We start from the raw sequence: 13622 nt of genomic DNA, 5'->3' as shown, positions 1-13622 counted from the left end.
AGCAAGAATGTTTCTGGGGCCACATTTGAACTAAGATACTCCCAACTCCAGGCCTGGCATTCTTATCCACTGTGCTATCTACCTACAAGCAATTTAGTTTCCAAAAAACATAAAAAGACCTACCAGAAATTACAAAGAGCAAAACACACAGAACCAAAAGAATATTATATACAGCAACAGAAATACTGTTTGAAAAATAACTTGTATATGTCTACCTCTAGAGAAAGTCTAAAAATAGAAATAAACAAGACATAGTTATTTATATATATCTTTTCTTTTTTTAAATCAAATGACACTTTTTCTACTGTGGCAAAGGAGGGAGGGAAGGCATTACCTGGGAATTTTTAGAGTAACAAATACATAAATTTAAAAAATGTTTTTAAAGAAAAGAAATCCAATAAGAAACTACACTGACTTTTTCCACCTAAGAACTGCACAAAAAATCAACCAGAAGCCCGTGGACAAGAGGATAAAGGGGCCTGCCAACAGTACCAGGGCAGGCCGCCAAGCTTAGCTTTCCAGAGCAACCAATGAAGACAGTTGGAGCCTGAAAGGCTGTATCTAGAGGCAACAAGAGTGAACAGAGGTCATTAAGCCCCAGGGTGGATACCCTGAAAGCTCAAGGGAACAACCAGAGTAAAGAGGCAATACTCAGGGGGAAAAAAATAAGCGTCCCTTTAAAACCTTAATGCTTTCAAAGGAGGGAGAAAAAGAAGGGAGGAAAGGATTCTAGAAGTAGAGTGATTCTGTTCTAAGGATTTAAAAAATTTAAAGAGAAAGAAGGGTAAAAGAAATACACTAATGTAGAAAAGGAGAAGGAAGTAGAATTTACTATTTCTTTGTAATTTGGTGGAATCTGCCAATTCTTTTAATTAGGGTGTTTAAGAAAAGTGTAAAAATATTCTTGAGAGGAAGGAGTGAGGGCATGAGTTGAACCTTATTCTTGTTTGAACTAGACAAAGGGTTGTACACACACACACACACACACACACACACACCATGTTGAAATACATCAAAACTCAAAGAAGGGTAAGTATGCAAGGATAATATCAGGGAGAGAGAATAGCACCAAGCAAAACAAATTTCCTGATCCTGAAGGAGTAATTAAAAGGAGAAAAGAGAAAGGGGAAGGGGTACCCCACAACTAGAGAATAGCTGAATAAACTGTTATATGAATTTAATAGAATATTATTACAACTCAAGAAATGTCCCACAGAGATTATTTCAGAAAATGCTGGGTAATGTGACCTGACACAGTGAAGTAAACAAAACCAAAAGAACAATTCCATAAAGAAAATACCAATATAAAGATAAATAATTTTGAAAGAGTTAAGAACCCTGATCAATACAATCATCAACAATGTTTCCAGAGATTCCATGATAAAACATATTACAAGCTTCCTGACAAAAGGGTGACAGACTCAATGTGCAGAAAGGGACTTACATCCTGGACATGGCCACTGTATAGATTTGCTTTATTTGCCTACATTTGCTCGTTACAAGAACAGCTTTTTTACCTCTGGGTTTTTATCTAGGGGATAGAGAAATGTTTGAGCAAGAAAGAGAGCAATAGTAGAGCCAAAAGAAAAAAGAAAGAGGGGGAGGACACACAAAAATATTTTTTAAATGCTAAGATAAGAACAAGAAACACAAACTGGATATTTTTGAAAGTTACATAGAATTTATAACACTTTATTTTTATTTTTAATATTTTCCCATAGTAATACGTTTCATGTTCTTTCCCTCTCCCTTTAACCCCGCTTAGCCAATGCATAATTCCACTGGAATATAACACTTATAAAAATAGTCAGATGGTATGAAATAGATGTTCACTTTCATATAAAATCCTTTTTTTTGCATTCTTCTATATATACATGTATGAAAATGCCCTTTTTTGTCATTAAGATTCAAAATGTTTAAATAATTATTAAAAAGACCATATACTAAAGAATAAAGAGATCATAGGCACATCCAATACTTATAATGATGAAATCACTGGAATACTGAACTAAATTTAACATATCAGACACATAAAAGTTTATAAAGGGATTAACTTTATCACTGTTAAACTTAAGTCCTACCAAAGATTAAAAAGACCAAGTGACAAATTTTCATAACAGATAACAACATATTGTCAAAACTCCCTCATTACCGTGCCATTTTCTACATGCATACCTGACAAATACTTTTAAGTAATCTATAAAGAAAAGTTAATACACTACTGTTTTCACTGGTATTTAGGTTAAGTGAAAGTAGTTGATTTTTAGTTTTGTGATAGCCAATGCTTTAGTGTCAGGTTTAGTTACCTAAGAAATTTAATCATGATACAACTGCTCAGAGACCATAATACAGTCATAATCTATGCTGACCACTTTCTAAGGTAAAGCTGTCTTCTAATCCTTATTCTCCCCCATTCCTCACAATTTACCAAAAAATAAAAAAGGAATAATTCAATGCTTATAGAATACTATTATCATATGTAATTTATGAATATTTGATGGAAATTACTTCCAGATTTCAACCAATGGCCTAGAAATAAAAACTAAATATCATATTATTAACACCCAAAGAAAAATGCAAATTTCCATTTTCTTGAGATAAATAGGGATATTTTAGATAACATATGTGATAAAACTATTTTGAAATTCTATACTTTTTAAAGTATAAATGAATTATAACTCTAGCAATTTACTAATACAGGAGTCAACTGAGACTGCTAAAAACTATTTTGGGCACTATATTGAATCAGCAATTTTTTTTAGCAATCTAATTTGGCTTTGCTGGATACAAACTTGGCCTATGTATTACTTATTATATTGGTATTTATATTTACTTGATAACAGAAAAATTATAAATACTACACACTCACTAGAACTTGGATTCCTTCTTTTTCAACTGGAGCTTTATCATACGTGGCATCACAAACGCGGACCAAAGTTGTCACACCATACTTCTTAAGTTCCTTTAAAAAAAAAATACAAGTATATTTACTATCTGAGTCTAGGATTAGAATTACAAAAGTTAAGAAGAGAACTGAAAGGAATGCTAAAAATTATTTAATCAAACCTGCTCATTTTATTTTTATTTAAACCCTTTCCATTTTATTATTTATTTTAAACTCTTACCTTCCATCTTAGAATCATTATGAAATCTCATTTCCAAGGCTGAAGAATGGTAACTGGAATTAAGTGACTTGTCCAGGGTTACACAGCTAGGAAGTATCTGAGGCCAGATTTGAAATCAAAACCTCTTGTCTCCAAGCCTGGTACTCTATCCACTGAGCCACCTAGCTGCTCCAAGGCTGCTCATTTTATAAATGAGAGAACTGAGGTCTAGAAGGAAGTTAATTGCCTAAGATCATTCAAATCAGTTCAGTTCAATGCAACAACCATTTATTTCTTAAGCATCCACCATGTGTAAAGCATTGTACTAAGGATACAAAGATGAAAAAGGACAGAATCCTAACTTAAGAAAGTTATTGATCTTGAAAGGTAGAGATGAAATTATAAATCAGGTTACCTGATCCCTAATCCAGAGTTCTTCCTTTTAACAGCACTTCAGAAACTCTACTAAAGCTTTAGAAAAGCTGTAAGATGTAGTAGAAGATAAGTGCAATCACAATCTGGCTCTTTGTTCCTCTATACTAGTGATTCCCAAAGTGGGTGCCACCGCCCCTGGTGGGTACTGCAGTGATCCAGGGGGGTGGTGATGGCCACAAGTGCATTTATCTTTCCTATTAATTGCTATTAAAATTTTTAAAAAATTAATTTCCAGGGTGCTAAGTAATATTTTTTCTGGAAAGGGGGCTGTAGGCCAAAAAAGCTTGGGAACTACTGCTCTATACTTTCCTTACTATAATTTCACCTAGCAACTCTGTCCCTAGCACCTTAACAGCTGCAAGAGGTGAAGGAACTTCAAAATATTAGGTTTCTTTGCTATCTCTGAAGTGACCTAGAATTCACAGACTCAAAACAATATGAGATAGTACTGGCCATACCTAAAAAGTCTTAGGTCACTGAAATGCCATGACTCCATCACAGGCCTCTGATCAATCTGCATACCATGTACACTAAATCAATTAGCTTAGAGAATTACAAATATAAATAAATGAGAATACTGATAGCCTGTAAGGAACTTAAATCATTTACATAAATCACAGCATTATAATTGTTAATGAACTCTATTTTTAGTGTACAGACCCAAGAGATCCAAGGAATCAGCAATTTAAAAAACAAATTCAAAATGCAGGTAAAAATCTCATTATAGTGAATTCTGTAGGACTTTTAAAAAATCATACAGCAATAGTTCACATCAATTGTTCTCATGATAAAATCCTACACTGAGAAAAATCATAATCCTAGTATTCAGGACCTGGATATTAAAGAGAACAGAAACTTAGGAACAAATTATCCAATGAAAATAATACCAATTTCAGTACAAACAGGTAGAAGTTCTGCAAATACTAATACTTTTTTTTGTACCTCTATCCCAACACTACCCCTGAGCTCTTGGGTCATATTTGGGTGGGTGCTTCAGGTGAATGGTCCAAGATTTTGAGGGAGCTTCAGGCTAGGGCACCTGGGAGTAAAAGGGCAATTGCTAATTGCAGACATAAAAAAGTACAAGTAACTGTTATGAGAAAAAGATCCAGAGAAGGCCATTCTGGATTAGACTGGAATCCCTCCAGGGGCCCTAAAAGCCATGATTAGGTAGTAAACAGATCAAATAAGACTTATGCTATAGTCTATCCCTCATGGATGGAAAAAGCTTTGTGGTACAAAAACCTCTTTGTAATGGTATTAACTAAGATAGGTTTTTTAAACCTGTAAAATAAATCACCAAAGTGAATTATGCCGATCTCTTACCTCTGTGAACTTGTTGAGTGTTGCGTTGGTAGGATTGTGGGTAATCAAAAAACGCATGTTCTCATAAGAGATCTCCACAGGGGCTGGACGGTTCATTATGGCAGACAAAAAAGTGTATGTGTGTGAGAGAGAAGAGACAAGGGGTAGTCAGAATGCGTGGGTTTGGATGTGTGTTTGAGGGAGAGATGGGAAAATGAAGAGAAAAAAAATCAATAACCCTTGAAACGGTTCACAGCAGAAAACATTAAAAAGACCACAAAAATGCCTATTATTGATCAGTGTCTTCTCTATTCAGCTTGTTCCTTCCTTAAGGAGTTTCTTCAGGATAAGCAGATCTATTCAGAATCCACTGGAATTCAGATTCAACTTGGGCCTCAATTACTATAGATGGTTACCTTCAACCTCCAAAAATCCAACTGCCTGCAACTTAAAAAGCAGCTTTTCCTACATTTAGGCACTGGTGAGGTGAGGTGAAAGTATGGATCCACTCTGTACTTGTGTTTTCTTGATACTTAATTTTGCTGGAGTCGTTAAGGGGAATATGTTTCCAATATGAAAAAAATATAGATATATGCCAAATATTTCTGAGGCCAATCTTGGTGTCCAGAGTCTTCAAGGCAATGTTAATTATGGCACATAGAAGCCTCAAGCTCACTTGTCAGCGAAAGCACTGTGCTGAGCCTGGCAGAAGTCTGCCCGCACACTCAGAATCGCCATAAATGTGCGGCGTGTATTCCAACAGAGAACCTACAGGAAAGGAAAAAGGTCAGGGGTGAGTAACTAGTTAGCTCAACAGTATTACAAGAGAACAACAATGCTATGAGTAAAGACATCAATTCAATTTGACAAGCACTGGGAATACTAAAGTGAAAGTCTTTCCCCACCCGCAGTATACATTCTAACAATGGGAAGCAAAATGAGCACAATGCACACTCCTTGCTAGTCTAATACCCTGATAAATGTGGGACTGAAGAAAAATACTGGATGTACAAAAAACAAGTTCTAAAGGATACACAGATGATCCTTGCTCTACAAAGTTGTTCACAAAAATGTGTTGGGGAAATTATCAAATTTTTACCAGTGTAACTCACTATTCAAAGTAATTTTTCCTTTAGATAGATCCTTTCCATAATCAAATCACCAGTATCCCCCTTATTCATGGTTTTGCAAGTCAAGTATTCATAAAATTCCTATTTCCTTAAAGTAGATTACACTAGAAGACTGGGGAGAGGGATTTTAACCTTGAAACTGTAAACCTCTTTTGCTACCACAAAATAAGCATTGGCTCCAACCAGAATTATTCCTCTTTTCCCATTACAGCTTTTACCTATTACTGTTCCTACTTCACTGAGCCAAGAGTATAAAATCATAGAACTGGAGGCAGCTGGGTGGCTCAGTGGACTGAGAGTCAGGCCCAGAAATGGGAGGTTCTGGGTTCAAATATGACCTCAGACACTTCCTAACTGTGACCGTGGGCAAGTCACTTGACCCCCATTGCCTACCTCTTACCACTCTTCTGCCTTGGAACCCAATATCCAGTATTGATTCTAAGACAGAAGGTAAGGGTTTTTAAAAAATAATAATCATAGAACTGATAGAATGTAGTTTTACCCCTTCACCACTACCCCACCATATGCAAATTTTCACCAAAAATAGCAGAAAGAAAAAAGAAGGCAATGTTTTCCAATATTTTAAGCCAAAATAACTGGACCAATGCCCTAAATATGCACACACCTAACTGGTTAAGACTATTCAATTTATTTGCGTTTTCTTAGGTATGTTTGGTTTCCCCAACTACATTATAAGCTCCTCTAATGGGATGATGATTTTTTCCCCCTATCTCCTTCACTATACTACCAGGGTAGATCCCAAGCCCACTACCAGTTTTCAAGAATAACTAAGGACAAAAAACACACAACCTTCAGCCCATCTGGTAATGAGTCCTAGGCTGGCCTTCCTCTGGCAGAGATGTTACGTGATACAGTCCTTCACCCAGTCCACTCCATTTTCTCTGCAGGCCTATAGTACCCAATGGGGCAAATGCAAGCACATTCAGAATTGAAAAAAACCCAAGATTGCATTTACACTGTGATGAGGCTCTGTGGAAAAACCTCCATTAACTCCTTGAAGATCCTTGGTTTTAATAGTTCATGCATTCCCCTACCAGCAAAGAATCCAAACTATGGCTGGCTAGATTGATATGAGATCTAAATCATCTCTCTTCCTTCCTTTGCTCCTCATTCCTGAGATAGTAAGCAACTTTATCTAGGTTATACATGTATGATCATGCAAAACATATTTCCATTTGTAAATAATGTCACTAAGCAAGTTGCCTGGGACACCAGGAAGTTAAATTACTTGATCCCACTGCTAGCATGTGTCAGAGGCAGGACTTCAACACTTGCCTAACTCCAAAGCCAGCCTTTCCATCCACTATATTATGCTGCCTCTAAGACACTTTGAAATGTGTTCACTTATTCTCTCTAATAATCAAATTTTCTAGAAGGTAGGGAAAGGGCAGCTGTGTGGCTCAGTGGATTAAGAGCCAGGCCTAGAGATAGGTGGTCCTAGTTCAAATCTGACCTCAGACACTTCCTAGCTGTGTGACCCTGGGCAAGTCACTTAATTGCCTAGCCTGCTTACCACTCTTTTGCTTTTTTGCTTTGAATTATATTATGAGTTTCAAACCATAACACAGTATTGATTCTAAGATAGAAGGTAAGGGTTTAAAAAAAGAAACAACTATTCAAAGTAGTACATAGAAAAACATAAGGAAACTCTAACCTGCTTTGAAGCCTGATATCATCAAGGTTAATGTATCTGTCAGTTAAGAAATGAAAAGACTGCATTCTACAGATATATAATGAATACCAGGCTTTAAAAGTAAAGACTCCAGAATTAAGTTTTCTACTTGGATTCTAAGATCTGCCTGCCTTTTTGGGGAATAGTGAGCTTTTTCCTCCATTTTTTTCCCAACCTCTTTCTGGAAAGACCACTTCATGAATGATAATTTACTATGATACTTTTTGCCCTTAATGCAGAGATCCCCAACACAAGAAGCCATGCCAAAAGAAAGTGTTTTGTAAGTACTCATAGACCCATGATAATAAAATTAAATTTCTCTTCCCTATGACCCCAAATCCTCAAAGAAGTGTTCCACTAGAGGCAGCTAGGTAGTATTATGGATAAAGAGACAGACCTGAAGTTAAGAGGACCTGGATTCAAATATGACCTCAGACACTTCCTAGCTGTGTGACCCCTGGACAAGTCACTTAACACCAAATACCTTTCCTTTGCTGCTCTCTTCTGTCTTAGAATAACTAACACAGAAAGTAAAGGTTTAAAAAAAATTTTTAAGTGTTCAGCTATATCAATGAAGCTTTTTCAACCTGTCAGTTCTTTTAAAACTAAAGCAACTTCCTTTGAAACTCATAATATAATTCAAAGCAAAAAAGACTCTAAGAGAGCATGAACAATCTACAGCTGGGAAGAACTCAAAAGTTGCAGAATCCTGTGGTTCAACAAATGGCTAGCACCTGTATATACTCCAGGAAGAGTTTAAAAAGAAAGTTGTATTTCTGGCATTAATTCTGCTGTGTCCATTTAAGGAATGAGTAAAAATAAAAAAATCTGTTCAGTGACTAACTCAGAGCCTGAGTTACTTTAAAGCATCTGCCAACCATCCTTTTAGTTTATTATGAGTAGTTACTTAGGCTTTTTGTTCATTACAAAATTTTTAGGCATTATAGATTCAAATCTATATCCCCCTAACTCTTTTATCCATAATAATAATAATAGCTAGCATTTTATGGAGTACTGTTAACTTTTACAAAGAATTTTTTAAATAATACCTTATTCTATCCTCATAGCCTGCCTAGGAGATAGGTATTAATTTACGAATGAGAAAACTGAGGCAGAAAGCAGTTAAATGAGTTGCCCTGGATCATGCCATGAGAATCTAGAGCCAGATTTTAATTCATGTCTTCCAGACACCAGATCCAGTGCCCTAACTCACTATGGTGCCTTGATGTCTCAATGCCTACCTATGCAAAGCTCCTTCAATGCCATCTTCTCTAATTTAAGGCCATGGGGCACATTATTTCCAGAGTAACACATCAATATTTTGTATACTGAATCAAAGAATAGGCTTTACAGAAATTTAGAAAAGGATAATTTTGAGGTTCTTTAAATTTTAAAAATGAAAAAACAGAATCCAGTCAATTAATTTGAAACTGTGTGCAGTCAGATGGACTTAACCATAGGTTAAATTCATGAGGGGAGATGGACAATCAGCAACAGTACAATGTAATACAATTAAGCCCTTACAGAAGGCCTATTGGAAGCTCCTTAGTATCAGTCCAATGACAAAGCTTTATATAGTTCAGGAATATAATGGCTAAAATAATAGGCCATAAATTATCTACCAACTTTTTAACATAAAAATAAGTATTTGACAAGTATATAATAATAAAGCCTGGGGATAAAATACTTAAGAACAGAAAGAAAAGGAGGTAGAGAACATGGATTGCAAAATGTCAGAAAACAACTATTAAACTGCTTTGATGTATAATCTGAAAAGAAAAAAATAGGCTTAATCCCTGGGTTAAAGACCTAGCTAAGTTATTACGTAACTTAAAGTCACTTAACTTCTAACAATGTATACCAATTCTATGAAAGTATTCAGTACTTCATCTGTTTCAGGAAGCAATATGTTATGCTGGAAACTGGATCTGTAGAAGACTTGGGCTTAAATCCCAACTCTGGCACTTCAGCCATGTGACCTAGGGATAAATCTCTCAATTTCTTTCAATTGTAGTTTGGTATTAATACCATTTTCCAGCATAACTGTGGAAGGAGTTATTATCTTACCTCAAGCACCCTGAAAGGTGCCTCCTTCTTTGAAAATGGGCAGTAGAGCAGACTCTACACACAATTACAGAAAATACTGGGTAGCCTTTTTAAAGACTGTCCCATATCTCACTGTACAGACATTTAAAAGTGAACTGTCCTATCTTTCATCAAGTTCTGCAGTAAGAAATTATCTTTTTTATTACCAAAATTCAAATGAATTCCAAAATGACAAGAGAATTCTCAATTTCATGAACAAGCCCAGTTTTCAAACACAAGCTTTGTATATCTTATACAAAGAATGAATCCTATCTTGAAGATACTATAGTATTATGGATGTGTGAAAAGCAAGTTGATATATAATTAAAACTTTGCTTATGAGACACTTAACAGGAAGTCATGCAAATTTGAGTCAACTCAGTTTCTACACTCTTGAAACATTATAGCTCAACACTTTATAAGAAACCAACCTAGAACAAAGGTTGCCAACAACATATTTTCTCTAGAGGTAAAAAAGATTGTAAATAGCAACCTCAGCTTACCATCATAGCAGTCGACTCCTTCATTTATTTCCACCTTTCCACTTCCTCTCATGAGGAGGAAATATTAAAGTTCTACCAAAGCAATCAATCATTGGTCAAAATTTGTTCTCAAAGAAGAAAAAATTCATAACTTTCCCTTCAACAGAAGGATGGAGGAGACTGTATGTACAGAACTTTGCATATTCTATAAGACTCAGTTAAGATGTTAGTTTTGTTGAACTGTGTTTTTTTCTGCACAAAAATGATATTAAAAATCATAGTAATATACTTTTTTAAAAATCAACTATACCCAGGCAGATAGATAACTCAATAGATAAGACAGCCATGCCTGGAGACAGGAGGTCCTGGGTTCAACTCTGACCTCGGATACTTCCTAGCTGTGTAAACCTAGGCAAGTCACTTGACCCAAATTGCCTAGACCCTACTGAAATTCTGCCTTAGAACCAATTAATATTGATTCTTAGAGGGTAATTTTTTTTCCTAAATGGTAACATATCACTACTGGGAATTTATCCCAATGAGAACAAAAGAAAATGTCCCCTATATGCCAAAATATTTATAGCAACTTTTTCTGTGGTAGCAAAAAAAGGAAATAAGTGTCTATTGATTGGGGAATGACTGGACAAATTATGGTATAGAAATGTAATGAAACATTACTGCTTCATGAAAACATCAAATTTGAAGAATTCAGAGAAATTAAGACTCATATATTAACTGATACAAAATGAAGTAAGCAGAATCAAGAAAACATTACATACAATGACTAAGACGAACAATGAAAAGGAAAGACTTTTTAAAAAGCCATTAGAATGGAGATCAGTATAATGGCTAATTCTTGACTCCAGAGGGAAAAGGAGACAGATCTTCACTTTGGAGAAAAGTGGTGGAATACAGATGGAATATATATTTTTTCAGAAAGAGTTAGTGTCTGTTTTGCCTAATTGTTCCTTATTATTTAGAAAGATAGGAGTTAGTACAGGGAAATAGCAGCAGCAACAAAAAAAGAGAAACAGTTCAACAAATATCCAATAGCCACTTCTATTTTTTAAAAAGAAAATAATAATATTGGATAATGGAAAAATATTTTAATAATTCAAAAACGGCATAAGATATGGCCTGACATTCAAACAATTAACCAATAGGCACATCAGATTCTGAGAAATGTCTGTTTCTAACCCAAAGTCCCTTCACCCCGTAAGCATGAATCAAAAGGGAGTGGTTACCAAATTTGTATGTTCTCTAGTGATTAGCAATCCTTGTAAATTTTAGAGTGAAGTAGATAAGTGAACTGTAAGATTAAAACTTAACTACAGCTATATATTCAAGTCCCACTTTCAAAATGTTTCTTCAGATTCTATTACTTTGTCTTTTTAGCATCTAGCAATTCACACACACACACATACACACACGCACAAGTCTTTTGGCCTTAGTGTCTGAATGTATACCATCCTTTTCTTCTCTTCTCAATAATTCTATTCTTTAAGTTTTGGGGATATTGTCGATGTAGATAGTACCTTCACTAATGCAGCCTATAATCCCTTTGTAACTAAAATCATCTGTAAGTGTTGCCAAGGGCCAAAAGTTTTATCAACCTGGAGCTAACTTCTCCAAATTTAGGTATATCATCAGACCCATTCTTTTGCTCATACAAATTAATAGGAATAACATGATCATGACTGAGAGGCACAAAGCTTTTTTTAGCACCTGTAGAACAATTGAAAATCATACAACAATGAGCATTTAGTACCGTTTGCAGGGAATGTTTACGTTAAATAGGCCTAGTAACCTGATTCTATTTGTCAATATTTCTATTTCTAGTCTAAATATCATCCAGCTATCCTCTAAATAAGTTTTAACTTTTAAGACTATCATATGTCTGTGTTTTAAAACTTTCTAGTTTTCCTGTTATATTTTTAAGAAACATATAGATAGTAAGCTTCATTCTAAATGATTTAGGAAATAACTTGCTGTATACAAAGTCTATATCCAATTGAAGTTAAATTCTAGTGCTTGTTTAATCTCAAAATTCTAGTGCTTGTTTAATCTCAAAATTAATTTCAGTATTATGAGTTATTTTCCTAAAGAGCAATTTAAGTATCAATATTTTTATTTTGTTTTCAACTCCATACACAAGGTTACTCATACCAGCTACTGAATCCATTATTTCATTTATACTGGAATGCAGTTGAGAAATTCTCAACTGCAATTCTAACTACAAGCAAACAACTAAGGACACCTGGACTCTTGCTCACACCATTCTCAAGTGTTATCTTGGCTATAATCAGGGAAGTTAAAATGACTATAACAGCTGCAAGTTTCCTGAGGTTGCAAAATAGATACTTCAGAAAAGGTTATTTGAATCACTTTTCAAATGAAGCTCTAACAACAAAAGCAGCACTACAGGATGCAAAACATTGTCCTATGTTGAACTGAATTGTGTATGGTAACATCTTACCAATAGTAGCAAAAAATTTTCATATCTAGTTAGCATTATTAAAAGAATACCATGGGGGCAGCTGGGTATCTCAGTGGAGTGAGAGTCAGGCCTAGAGACAGGAAGTCCTAGGTTCAAACCCGGCCTCAGCCACTTCCCAGCTGTGTGACCCTGGGCAGGTCACTTGACCCCCATTGCCCACCCTTACCAATCTTCCACCTATGAGACAATACACCAAAAGTACAAGGGTTTAAAAAAAAAAAAAAAAGAATACCATGTTTCAATGATTAGATAATTTGAGGGCCAGTTTAATGCTTCACATTCCTCATTCTGTCAAATATATTCATCATTTTAACACACATTCTGAAGTTTCATGATCTACATCAGTTGAAGGAAGGGAATAAGCATTTAGTTAGCACCTGCTATATGCTGGGCAATGTGCTAAGTACTTTAAAAATATTAAAGAAATTACAGACCCCCTTAAGTATTAAATATAAGAACAATATTCATAACTCCATTTATACAGTGCTTCTTACAAAGCACTTTCCATACAACTTTGGGAAATATATAGTAAGCTATGTAGCAGAAATAGTATTGGTCTTAAAGAGAGATCTGGGTTCACATGCCAACTCAGAGAGACAGATCATATAGCTAAGAAGAGTCTGAACTAGACTTAGAAGCTAGATTTCCTGATTCCAAGTACAAAATTCTTTATTATTTCTTTATGCCCCTCTCCCAATATCCTGACAATCCAGAAAATTATGTTATTTCACTCCATTCAAATAAGACATCAAAATGACCTCAGATTTAATTTCCCTTTTCTTCCTAATGAGATGTATGATTGCAGACTTTCAAGCCCTATTCCTTCAAGTGTCTTCAGAAATGGAGAAACAATATGGCAAATTTGTAACCAGACTAATTTTAAAATGCAGG

The 13622-nt window shown here is 35.2% G+C and overlaps 1 protein-coding gene across 4 annotated transcripts in view; it reads right to left on the bottom strand.

Annotated features, from left to right (window-relative positions):
- The window catches only part of PTP4A2 (protein tyrosine phosphatase 4A2), a 28851-nt gene extending 23278 nt beyond the window's left edge, over positions 1 to 5573 (bottom strand). For 3 of the 4 annotated variants that reach the window (XM_044668018.1, XM_044668020.1, XM_044668019.1), the window contains exons 1-2: positions 4866 to 5573; positions 2870 to 2962 (exon numbers count right to left, since the gene is read on the bottom strand). In XM_044668018.1, the coding sequence (XP_044523953.1) occupies positions 2870 to 2962; positions 4866 to 4961 (189 nt within the window). In that variant the 5' untranslated portion in view covers positions 4962 to 5573. The remainder of the gene's footprint in view (positions 1 to 2869; positions 2963 to 4865) is intronic. The other variant, XM_044668022.1, reaches the window with a different exon arrangement.
- Positions 5574 to 13622: the final 8049 nt, after the last annotated feature.

The sequence above is a fragment of the Gracilinanus agilis genome, chromosome 3, assembly GCF_016433145.1.
Source record: "Gracilinanus agilis isolate LMUSP501 chromosome 3, AgileGrace, whole genome shotgun sequence".
Taxonomy (NCBI): domain Eukaryota; kingdom Metazoa; phylum Chordata; class Mammalia; order Didelphimorphia; family Didelphidae; genus Gracilinanus; species Gracilinanus agilis.
This window is presented reverse-complemented; position numbering and strand designations above follow the sequence as displayed.